This window comes from Lucilia cuprina, chromosome X (assembly GCF_022045245.1).
Source record: "Lucilia cuprina isolate Lc7/37 chromosome X, ASM2204524v1, whole genome shotgun sequence".
In the NCBI taxonomy this organism is placed as follows: Eukaryota; Metazoa; Arthropoda; class Insecta; order Diptera; family Calliphoridae; genus Lucilia; species Lucilia cuprina.
This window is the reverse complement of record NC_060949.1, coordinates 1,110,553-1,123,557: the sequence shown is the minus strand read 5'-3', so window position 1 is coordinate 1,123,557 and position 13,005 is coordinate 1,110,553. Positions and strand designations below refer to the sequence as shown.

General features: G+C 26.9%; 1 protein-coding gene across 16 annotated transcripts in view; it reads right to left on the bottom strand.

The window, feature by feature from the left end:
* Positions 1-13,005, bottom strand: part of LOC111679385 (plasma membrane calcium-transporting ATPase 3) — a 203,342-nt gene that overhangs the window by 101,887 nt on the left and 88,450 nt on the right. For 3 of the 16 annotated variants that reach the window (XM_046945310.1, XM_023440953.2, XM_023440949.2), the window contains one exon: positions 1,354-2,074. The exons of 12 other annotated variants lie outside the window; for them this stretch is intronic. In XM_046945310.1, coding sequence (XP_046801266.1) covers positions 1,604-2,074 — 471 coding nt within the window. In that variant the 3' untranslated portion in view covers positions 1,354-1,603. Of the gene's footprint in view, positions 1-1,353; positions 2,075-13,005 lie in introns of those variants that run through there. One more of the 16 variants, XR_006940090.1, reaches the window with a different exon arrangement.

Here is a 13,005-nt window from a genome sequence, read left to right as displayed (position 1 = left end):
CCTGTTGTGCGCTCTTTACTCTGTGCCTCAGGTAACAATTGAACCCACCAGCTCTGGTCTAGAACACCATCCATTAACTTATCGGAGGCCTGTGTAATCAATCAGACAGGCAAGTTACAGAAGATTAGTATTGCTATTTTTGGCAAATTTTCATCGTAAAAACAGGGTTAATAAACGAATTTTAGCCTAAAGAAAAAAGGCCTAATTACCACTTTGCAATTTCGAACATGTATTAATCTTTCAGTGTCAATATTACTTAAATGCTAATAAAATATGACTGAATTAAAAGAAATAAAAGCATAAAATAAATAAAAAAAACAGACATAAATACCTTTTATCTGAAATTTTATTCATCAACTTCTAAAAGTTAGTTCGATAGAAAATCCATTTGTCACAAAAAAAAATTCTCGTTTCAATTATTATTGTCCTCTCTGTATATGGGCAATTTCATTTAAGTAATTTACACCAAAATTTGATCATACAGTGTTTTTTCAAATAAATGCGACCTTTCACATATATGTCCTAGCAATAATTGTCCAAAAGAGCTGTTTCGTCATTGTTTACACTTTTTCAACATGGACACAAACCATTAAAAGGTCTATGCTTCTTTTGAAAAAAACAACAAAAAATTAAATTTAAAAAAATAGGAAAATTAAGTGCCAAATATTGAAAAAAACCTATTCTTGAGTTAAAAAATATATTTTTTTATAGATTTCCCACTTGCATCGCATAATGGGACTTTAAATATCTTAAGAAAATAGTATAAGCTTACTTTTGAGCAAAAAAAATAACCATAAAAATAAAGAGAAATAATTAAAAAAATAGTTTAGAAACAATGAATCTATTTGAACTCCTTTGGACAATTTTTGTTAGACCAATAGGTGAAAAGTTGCACTCATTTGAATTAAACCCCCTCTAAATTTGGCAGTTCTTGAACGATAGAACTGACCTACTATGCAATATTGATAACCTTGGTGCAAATTTTATCCAAATCAAAAGACATTGATTATAAAACTTAGGTCACTGGACACGAAATTACCCATATACTTATCGACATTTCATAATTTTCATCGATCCATGTTTAATCATACATCGTGTTCTGTACCGCTTTTAAATGTCCTAATATTACCGGTCAATATTATTAATTTTTCTGTAAGCATCGGTCCATTGTCGAACCTAAAGCCCATATTAAGAATTTTAACATTTTTATTTAGGTTCTCATACTGCGGGATATAACTTTTTTTAACAAATTTTGTAACTGAAATTCCTTTTTGTTTACAAAAATTTGCATTAAGTAAAGGTTCCCTTTACTTAAATGGCATTAGCGTTCGGCCTGTTTAAAAGACTTTACAATAATAAAAAAAATATTTATTTAATATCTTAAGATATACACTTCAGAAAGCGTCACATTATATTTTATTTTGGACCTAAATGTAGATTATTAATAACAGTAGTGTGTGGAATGAAAAAGAGGTTAAGTATTAAAATTAGTTCGTCAACGGTTCTTGAGTCTATTATTCGTCTGTTCGTGTTCTGTCCAAAGAAGACTTTATAAATAATAATTAATATTGTATTGAAGTGACATTTCACTTGTAGCCGATATTTAAAATCGTGTTTCGCTTTGTACTGTTTCAATTGGTGATGTATGTTGCGTTGATGTATAAATTCGATCATGCAATGCCTTTTGCTCTTCTGGTTTTTCTTGAGAGTTCCCATGTTCACCTTCTGATGGGCCAGCATAAGCAGCATCATTTCTACCATTAGTTTTTTGATATTTTTGTGTTGTAGGATCTTCATCTATATAGATCATATCAACTGGAAGTTGTAGTGGATTTTGTTGTTTTGACTGCTGTGCTTGTTGCAAGGGTTGCTGCGGCGTTTGTGTAAATTTTTTGTTGTTGTTGATAGAACTTAATGTAAAATTTTTATTGTTGATTGTAGGACTTAATGAATTTGAAAACCCTCCATAGGCAAAATTAGCGGTACGTGGACTACGTAAGCTGTGCAGGCTATGCATAGAACGTCGCTCATTCAAGTCCTCTAGGTTGGACTTAAATGCGCGGATTACGCGCAACTGCAACAACAAAACAGGAAAATAACGAGCAAAAAAACAAAAAACAAACAAAAATAAAACAAAAAAGAATTAAATAAATTGTATTAATCAACAACAAAGTAATGCAAAAAATTATAATAAATATATGTTACATTTAAAAATAATTAAGCAAGCAGAAACCAAAAATATAAGTATATCATAATATTAATAAAATAATTTAAAATATAAAACAATAATATTTATTTAACAATAAATGTATTTTTAGTGTTTTTAATATATAAATTAAAGACATCTTGTAAATAATAAACACTGTGCACAATAATGAATAGCATTTTGAACAAGATGAATCCTGAAATGTTTTAAATCGAATTGCAACATATAAAATTTAGCAATATGCTTAAATAGTTATTTTTCATTTGTTTTTTTATCGCAATATTTCTACTTTAACCAAATATGATATAATAACGTTTCAAAAATAAATTAACGATGTAAAGGAATTCTAGTTGAATATAATAATTTTAATATATGTATAACGATTTTGATAATAAAATAATACTTTTGGACTTACTATTAAATTTATTGTTGCACAGTGTAATATTAGTACGTATAAAATTATTTCTTAAAAAAGAATTCAAGGTGTCAGCTTTAAGAGTTGGTTCTAACACTATACATAGAACCTTATGATTCTAAAGTGTGCACCCATCATAAATAAATAGTAGTTAATAAATAGTATTTTGAATCGAGCAATATTAGGTAATTAAAATGTTTGCACATTTCAATATTAATACAAATAAACATCCAGCAGAAAATGGTAGCTCCTTGGAAGCAGATTTGTAAGGCAGAGAGCAGTTGTTATGGAAGATTACATGATTATTGTATGGGATTCACCACAGATAATTTAGAAAAACACACAAATTAAGTGATTTTATAGCTGTTCAAAAGCAAATTTTTACACCAAAAACAATAATTGCTAAATATATGCCTTCCTAAATCTTTTTTAAGGCAATAATTTTAAGATGCAATAGAGAAAGCGGTTAAGGATTATCCTAAATAGACATTTTTGCATGGACCTAATCCACTCGATATAAAAAATTTTTTATTTATTAAAATTAGCTTTTCAAAAATTATAAATTTTTTATATATGCCTTTTTAAGTTTTTTAAATTTAAATGCATATAATTTAAAAAACACGTTTGTTTTAAATTAAGCAAAAAAAAAAAAAAAAAATTGGGGTAAATCGGAAAAAAATTACATCCCGAGGTGTCCTACTTTGGGGAACCCTGGCCGCTTCCCCGGTAGGACCATGAGATTCAAATTCAGAACTTAAATTTGACAACACCACAGGACTAACCGTTTAGAAGTTGCAGAATTATTACCATATATTTTTTTCTACACCACTATGCTGAACATCTTAAACGATTAAGGCCTAAATATGTATACACTAGTTTAAGCAACTGAGAGAATATAATTGTTCAATTCACAATCAAGTTGTATATTGTATCTACTAAAGTGTAGTAACAGTGATTGTGAACAGATTTTTGTAGCAAGTCATAAGTTTATGTTCACAATGAAAAAAAAAAAAAACAATGTCAAAAGTTAAAATAATATTAAACTAATTAAACGAGCAAAAACAAATAAATAAAATTTTATTAAAAACAGTTTATTTATTAGTTTAAAATGTGGAATAAAGGAATAAAGATCTGTTCACAATCACTGTAGGTACAATATACAACTTGATTGTGAATTGAACATATATTTTATAGATTTTATTACCTTTTCGATTACCTCTATACATGGCTTAAATTGTTATTTGTAATGTTTCTATCAATTCATTTAATTTTTGTTCATGTCATCTAAGAAAGTGAAACTTCCGATATAGCGACAAAAATCATTTCTTGTATTATGCATTACGCAGCAAAAAGAATTTCCAAAAAAGCGAAAAAGAAGAACAATTTACTCTATGAAAGTACTGAAAAATACCTGCAGAAGTGATGATTTTTATTTAATTCCAAGTTCACTTCTTTTGAAGTTATTCTCAAAAAGTAATTCTTATGTAATTTTTATGTTATTTTATATACATTTGAAAGAAAACCCCAAAAATAAAAATGTAAAAATAAATATACAGTGTCTCTCATAAGTATTCGAATTTAGGTAAACTATGAAAAGAAACCAAATTTAATAATATATTTCGTGTGCAAAAAAATAATATAATTTGTTATATGGTTTAGACAGTCCTTAGGTTTGATATCAAGCTTTTTAAAACTTGAAAATTTACATTTACTTAAATTAAATTAGCTTTTATTAAAAAAAGTCTATAAAATTGCCTCACAAATTTTTCATATTTGATCATATTATACGAAACACAAATTTTAGAATCGAATGGTTTTTATGATTTAAATTGTTTTAAGGGGTTACTATCAACCGAAATGATATACTTTTGGCCCATTTGGTTCACAATTTTTGGGGATTTGTACTCTTTTTATGTAATATCATTAAAATGGTGATTTTTGATGATTTTTTTCCACAGATAAAATCAAAATTTGATATTGGGATTTAATAGACCCCTTGGAGTATCCAAAAATAGTATTTTTTGTTACAAGAATCTGTATTTAAACGATTCGAGATATATTATTGATATCATTATCATTATTGTCGCTAATTCAATATATTGGAACTTAAGTCCATTTTCGTAATACAAGGGTCAAAAAATTTCGGGAAAATTTTTCTTGTATATATTCTTTTAGATATCAGCTTTTATATATTTTAAGTTTTCAATGTATTTTGGAAGTGTACAACTCCAAAACATGCCTCGAAGAAACACCATTCAATATGGTAGTATCATTATTTTTATATACCAATGACGTCCAGGCTCCATGCCACTATATCATTATGGTCCAACTCAAAAATATCGATATCAGTTTAAATATTGATTACTATGATCAAAATAAACCCAAAATTTTGGACTTACAGTGTTATTGTAATGGGCAACATAAGCGTCAAAGTTACGAATAGTAAAAACTGAAATCTACTGTATAAGATGGCGTTTTATAAAGGCATGTTTTGGAATTGTATACCGATATAATGTATTGAAAATTTTAAATATATTAGTGCTAATATGTACATGACTGTATGTCGGAAAATAACGACCCTAGTGGTACGAAAAGGGACTTAAGATCTATACAATTCAAGTAGAAATAGAAGAACGATACCAAAAATACATCTTGAAACTTTTAAGTACAGATCCTTATAACAAAAATTATTATTTTTATATAACTCAAAGGGTCTATTAAATCCCAATATTAAAGTTTGTTTTTATTTCTGAAAAATAAAAAAAATTGCAAATATGGTCAAAAATCGCCATTTTAATGATATTACATGAAAAGATGGTACAAATGCTCCAAAATTGTGGAACAAATTGGCCAAAAATATACAATGTCGGTTGATACTTAGTAACCCTTTAAAAAATTTTAAGCAAAAAACCACTCGTTTATAATTTTTGTGTTTCGTAAAATATGGTGATATATGAAATACAGGAAAAATTCGAATGATTTTTTTTTAAATGTTAAATCAATTGAGGTAAATGTAATTTTTCTAAATTTTAAAGAGTGTTATATTAAACCTTAGGACTCTCTAGACAATATAACAAATTTAATTATTCATTTCACATACAAAAAATATTGTTAAATTATGTTTCTTTTCAAAGTACATTCAAATTCGAATACTTATGTGAGACACTGTATATACTAGTGGGTACAACTAAAGCAACTGATATTGCGTTTATGTGCAATCGCTTACAAAATGTTCCACGATGAAGATATTTTAAAATTGTCTTTGGTTTTATGGATTGTATATAACTAAAAAATAATAAAAAAAATGTCAATTTTTTTGTTAAATATTTAAATACACAGAAAGATATTTATATTAGATTTGAATTGGCAAAAATTGAAGCAACTTCTTCATATTTTTTGTTTAATTTATTTTTAAATCATATCATATCCATATTTTTTATATAATAATTCTTATCATATCCATATTTTTTGTAGCAGAAGCACATCTGGGAGTCAAGGCAACCTTTAGGACCATTATTTGACTGTATGAAATGCTGTTCCATGGGTATTTTATGCAATCAAAACTATTAATGTTTTAGTTCCTCTATCTCATTATTAGGGTTCTGATCAGGAGATCGAGTTGTTCGATGAATATTGTGAACATTTAATGCCTATGAAGACTATTTACCTTCTCACTGTAAAGGTTTTCATGTCTGATCCTCTAATATTGTGTTCAGACCCATCGCAATAGTGACCTAATGGGGAAATAATTTGGTCTCCGATGAATCTGAACTTAATAAGAATGGGTCAATTATGAATAACTCCACTGTTAAAAATTTTTAAGGAGCAGTCATAATTCTCCAGTCTTGATCTGGAATAACTTTTCTGACTCTAATACTGGACTCATTTGACAAATAACAGAGAACATGGGCCAAGTATCTTTAAGATAAAATTATCTTTAAGAGAAAAAAAAAGGCACGACAAATGTTAACAGGTGATATGTAGCAGACCTGGGCGATTTCCATTAATTTTGCATTAACATTAAATTAAAAATAATTTAATATAAAAAATATTTCATTAACATTAAATTTCTAATATTTAATGCATTAACTTTGGATTAACATTAAATATTTTTGAATTTAATGCATTAATTTTACATTAACATTAAATATTTTTGAAATTAATGCATTAATTTGGCATTAACATTAAATGTTTCTGAATTTAGTGCATTAATTTTCAGTACAAAAGACTTCGATCTAACTAAATACAACTAAAATTTAATAGATTAAAGTCCTTTCTAATAACTCCTATATTATATTCAAACGTGTGTGTTTTAAATATTATATTTATATAAGATTCAACGGTGTGTTAAAATAGACTAAAAAAGGAATACCTGGAATGTAATACTATTCTTCTGATATGTATTATAGAGTGTAGGACTTATTAGAAAGGACTTTAACACATTCAATTTTACTTGATTTTTATAAATTATTTCATACATAAATGTTAATAGAAAAATAATGCATTCATTTTATTACTTATTATTAATTAAATGCAGTAATTTTTTAAATATTTAATGTTAATGTAAAAATAATGCATTAAATTCCAAAATATTAGATATTTATGGAGAAGTTTCTTTAGTATGAATTTCATTCTGTGTATTTAAATCATATTTTAGAAAAAAAGTTGAAAATTGTTGTGTTATTTTTTTAGTTAGTAATAACCTGTACATAAAACCAAAATCAATTTTAAAATATCTTCAATGTGGAAAATTTTATAACCGATTTCACATATATAACGGAACTATTTTAAACACCACATTCACAAATGGTAAAAAATCGCTTTATTCTATTATTGCTACTATGTATAAATCGAACCTTTTTCTTTCCATATACTCTATTCAAATGCTTCATATCTCTCAGCGCAATATCAGAAGGCCTTCTTTTTATTTCTTGAGAGCTTGCGTATTAAATTTTTAGTGCAGTGTAGTAAAAATCATAAAGTAAAAAGTTTGAAATGTAAAAAATAAAATGAAAAAATAAAAACATATACATTTTTGGTACGCATGCAGAAATTAGGTTCATTGAGAAGAAACTTACCTTTTCCTGACCCCTGTTCTGTAAATTTGCAATGTGAAATAACAAAGTCAGTTAAAAGCTTCTGATTTAAAATGGCGAAACGGCTTGATTCGCCACACACTCAGCAGTTTGTTAAACAACTCTGTATTTCACTTTGATTTTTTACGTTTTAGGGGATAAACATTACATTTATTATACATGCATAAAGTAGTTTGTTAACATTGGAAGATATAGAGAGCGTATTTTAATTGAAAGATAGATAAAGACGGAATTTAGGTTTATTTAGAATACTAAAAAGTGATAATATTGTTGTCCTAGAAAGTCATATGTCTTATTGCCTTAGTTATTTCAATACCTTTGATATGAAATTGTTGGGTAATTAATACACTTGACTTTCAAAAATTTTAAAATGTAAATGAAAATAACATTTTTCTTCTAACAAATCGTCTTCTGTCTTGCAAATTATTTGGTTTATGATGTTAGTTAGTCAAAAGCAAAAAAAAATAAATGTTTAATAACACAGGCCAATAAAATCTAGAAAAAACGAAACCCAGAGACGAAGTATATCATTATAGAGGACCGAGCAGTGCTGAATCTGATTCAGAAATCAGATATACATTACGTTTTTTAGGTATGATATCATAAACGTTGAAAAACGCCGTTTTTCATATTTGGGACGTTAAACAGCGCAAAAGTCGAATAAGTTGACTTCAAACAACGCTTAAATAAGCTCTGTCATGTCTTCTTCCTTAATGCATATCCTAATCAAAATTCTTGAAAAAAATCTATAAATTCTTAAAAATAGATATTTATTCAATTCACAATCGGTGTTGTACGATTGTATCGTAGTATGTGGTATTTTTAATAATTAATTTGTTTTTGCTTTAAAAAATTTTGTTTGAAAAATTTTTATGACATACAACGATTCAACGTCGATTGTGAATTGGACATTGTTTTTAATTGACGGCAAAAATTTCAGAAGAATTTTTAAACAATTCAAAATACAAAAACCAACAAAAATTTATAAACAAGGCTTTACGATTTTAAAAACACGATATTTAAAAAAAAATATTAATGAAGAAATATCTTTCTGAACTTTAGTGAATTTAAATGTTAATGAGGATGCGACACGGGTCGAATTTATTTCCTTAATATATCACATTAATTTTTTCCTGCGAATTTGTTCGTGATATAAAACATTCATTAATGGATTTCTTTACTTAAAGTTGAAATACAAATCCGTAAGGAAACCGTACTATATTGAGAAGTGCATGCTCTCAATTTGCGTGCTATAGTTTTTGCATACACGCAGAGAAAAAACATAGTTCGACATGGTTACTAAAACTAAAAAAAACTGTAACAATATATTGTTATCATAAACATATAATTGTTATTTTAATTCAATTTAAACAATATTATTGTTACTGTAATCATTTTCATGTTTATGACAATTATAAATTTGAGTATAATTCACTGAAAAATAATTATTTTTTCAATAACTATGTAATGATAACGATGAAAACATATTATGTTACAAAACAACTTTAGCCACACACCTCACAAATATCATTTTTGTGTGCTGTTTTACGCGAAAATAAAATGAGTTGAAAAAATTCTCATTTGGTTTTTAACATTATATGTATATATAATATAATTATATTTCAATTTGTATGGCATAATGTAGTTGAATTTTTGTGAATATTATAGGTTTTTCCTTTTTACTTTTTTAGAAACGAGATCATATTGGATCATAATATAGTATAACAAACAATATTATGGTAAATAAAAAATATGATAAAATATTTCAACTGTTTTTAATCATAATATGATATCTTGAAATTGTTACAATAACCATAATATATATATAGACTACAATTATAATTTTAACCATAAGATGTTGTTCATAGAACATGGTTACCACAACGATGATTTTTCTCTGCGTGTATGTTACCATTAGGAACAGCTACCAAAATTTATTATTATTTACGGTTTAAGACTAAAAAAATCATGAAATAATTAATAAAATAATAATAATAATTATAGTAAAAAAGTAGAGAAACAAATAAAGTTTTGCTAAAAATTCTTTTTTATTTTGGAAAAAAAAAATATTTTTTGTTTTTTTTCATAATTTTGTATAAACCGTTGGACGCAACGAGGGCTGAATTAAAATTGAATTTTCGTTTCTCGTGAAAAAGTTGTTTATTAGTTTTCTAACATACATAGCTTTAAGCTCAGCTTTTTATTGTTGCATAATTTGCCGAAATATTAGGCTATGCCAAATTTTAAATGCCATTTTATTGCAAGCTAAATTTTTATAAAGACGGAGAATATTTATACAAATTTACATATTAAAAATTTTTAAAGTTTAAATTTGGTTTCCATATTTAATTTAAAAAAGGTATAAACAGTTAAACTATTATATTATACATATAAACAACAAATAAGAGTGCTATATTCGGCTGTGCTGAATCTTATATTACCTTCACCATAGTGTATTCTAAACATATTAGTTTCATAAATTTTAAATTTTTTCCGACTACATTATTAATACATCAAAAGATATACAAAATGAACAACAACAACGCTGAACGAAACAAAAAATAAAATACACAAGGCGAAAAACACACTCCGCTATCTATAAGGATCCAGAATATATATACTTTATAGGGTCGGAAAATTACATTATATAAATTACAAACGGAATGACAAACTTATACTAAAATAAAATATATGTTTGCTGATGAAATGCACACATATCTCTCCAGGTTACTTAAACGTTATTTATTTGTCATTATATAGTTATCAGCTTCTGCTTTCTAAATTCGTAAAGAAACTTAAAATCGGTTCAGATTCCACTGACTTATACATGCTTAAAGGTAGGAAAAACCGGTTTTTTACCCGTAACTCAATTTAAATATACGCGTAATTCATATTTAAATATAATTCATATTTAAATATACGCGATATGCAAAATGTTTAGCCCCAAGGATTGAATCTCATTTTACGCTTTATCGATTAAGCGCGTGTTCTTCGGTCTCCAGAAAAGCGTAAATCGAATGTTACCTATATGTATGTATATTCCATTGTATATTAAAATATAAGACATACCTAGAGATCATAAAAAATTATGAATTACTTTCATCCAAAAAAGTATCACTTAGTTACTTTGAAAGGATAATGTATATATTCGGTGACTATATGTTTCCAGCAAAATACAGAACAGGAGAAAATAAAATACACTAACCACCATTTTCGAAATCAGGTTATGTCAATAAAGTTTTAAACAAAGTATAATAAGTAGCCCCAATATTATGTACACGAAATTCCACCTCCACACATTTGCGGTTCCTGTGTGAATTCAACAGCTTGGTAAGAAAATTTATTGTGTCAAAATACTTCAAATTTCTACTTACATATTCGAAATAATAACGGGTTTTACGTGAAATCTCACCTGTCTACAAAAATAGTAAATTTTATTTAAATACTTTTAACAATTTTTATACCCTTCACCTTCGTGAGAAGGGTATATATAAGTTTGTCATTCCATTTTTAATTTCTATAATATAATTTTCCGACCCTATAAAGTATATATATTCTGGATCCTTATAGATAGCGGAGTCGATTAAGTCATGTCCGTCTGTCTGTCTGTTGAAATCAGTTTTTAGAGGACCCCGAAACTTCAATAATTCTGTTAGACATGCACTCGAGAAGATCGCTATTTAAAATCAGCAAAATCGGTCTATAAATAACGGAGATATGAGCAAAAATCCGAGACAACCTCAGAAATTTTTATAAAAAAAAAAACATATTTTTCCATGCTTTGTTAAAAAAGCAACAATTATAATGCAAATTGGAAAAAGATGTACACGTGCGTGTGTAGATGTATTTGGTTTTATTCAGCTGTGTATTTTGTTTTGTATGTTTGGATGCCGTTGTCTTCTTTGTGTTATGTATTTTGTTTCTGTTTTCTTTTTGTGAATTCTGTTCGTATATTTGGATGTAGGTTAGTTTTATTGCGTTTTTGTTTTTCTGTGTTTTTCGTTGTGTATGTTTAGATGGCTGTTGGTATTTTTAAAATACACTGTGGTGAAGTACCCTTATATAAGATTCGGAACAGCCGAATATAGCACTCTTACTTGTTTCTTTTAAAATTTGAAAATTTTATTTTTTATTTACTACTAGCTAGACTCGGTGTGCTTCGCTACCCCAATCGAAATTAAATACATAATAATATAAAAAGTATTTAGTCAGTTACTGATTTCTCTTGATGACAAATATATTCTATTTAAATTTCAAAATAATTCATTAATGATATATTTATTTCTTACTTGCTAAAATTTAATACTGTGGGACCTCGATTTTCCGTAATGGTCGGGACCGGAAACATTCTGTATAATCGATTTTCCCGGTTAATTAAGTGCCAACTTTTTCTACTTTTTTAATAGATATTTTTATTAATTAATAAATGAATATGTACATATTTATATAAAAATGAAAAAAATTTATTTTATATTCATAAATGGTTCAAAAATATAGAGAAAACATTTTGTCAGAAAACAGTAAACAGCAGATAAGGATTTCATGTTATATAATTTCTAAAAATAATCGTTTAATGTTGTTTGTCTCTTATTTTCTAATTTAGTATTTTCGTTTTACGGGAATTCCCCCTTTTGATTTGTTCTAACTGTTCATGATTGTTAAAAAATAACAGAATTTTGCTTATAATTACGGATAATAGAGGTAATCACGGATAAACGATGCTGAAAAATTTAAGTCAATCCAAATTAAAATTAAGTCGATGCAAAAAAATGTATTTTTCCATCACGGATAATTGATGTTCCCGGATAATCGATTCACGGATAATCTAGGTCATACTTTATATACTTTTATTCTTAAAAAATAATTCTTATTCTAATTACCCTCTAATATAAATAAAAGTTCGCTCGTTATATTCTAAATGTTCAGATGAATTTCAAAATTATTCAAGTGAAATCTAAAGATTTTAGCTCTAACAGTTTCTCAGATATACGAATTTTTCTATTTCATTCATATTGGGGATCCAAGCCCCCCAGATGAAAGTCCACTCTTTTTTCTTAAAAATTGATTATTAAAGTTCTTTGTGGAAAATTTTAAGATTCTAACTGTAATACTTTTTAAAATAAACGAATTTTTGTATATAATTTAAATGCGAGGTTCCACGACCCTAACGCTAGTCTGCCTACTTTTTATCCCAAATTATCATATTGACACTAAAGTGGCTCCGACAAAATTTGAGGACTCTAACTGTTATATTATTTCAAGATAAACAATTTTTTTATTTTATTAAC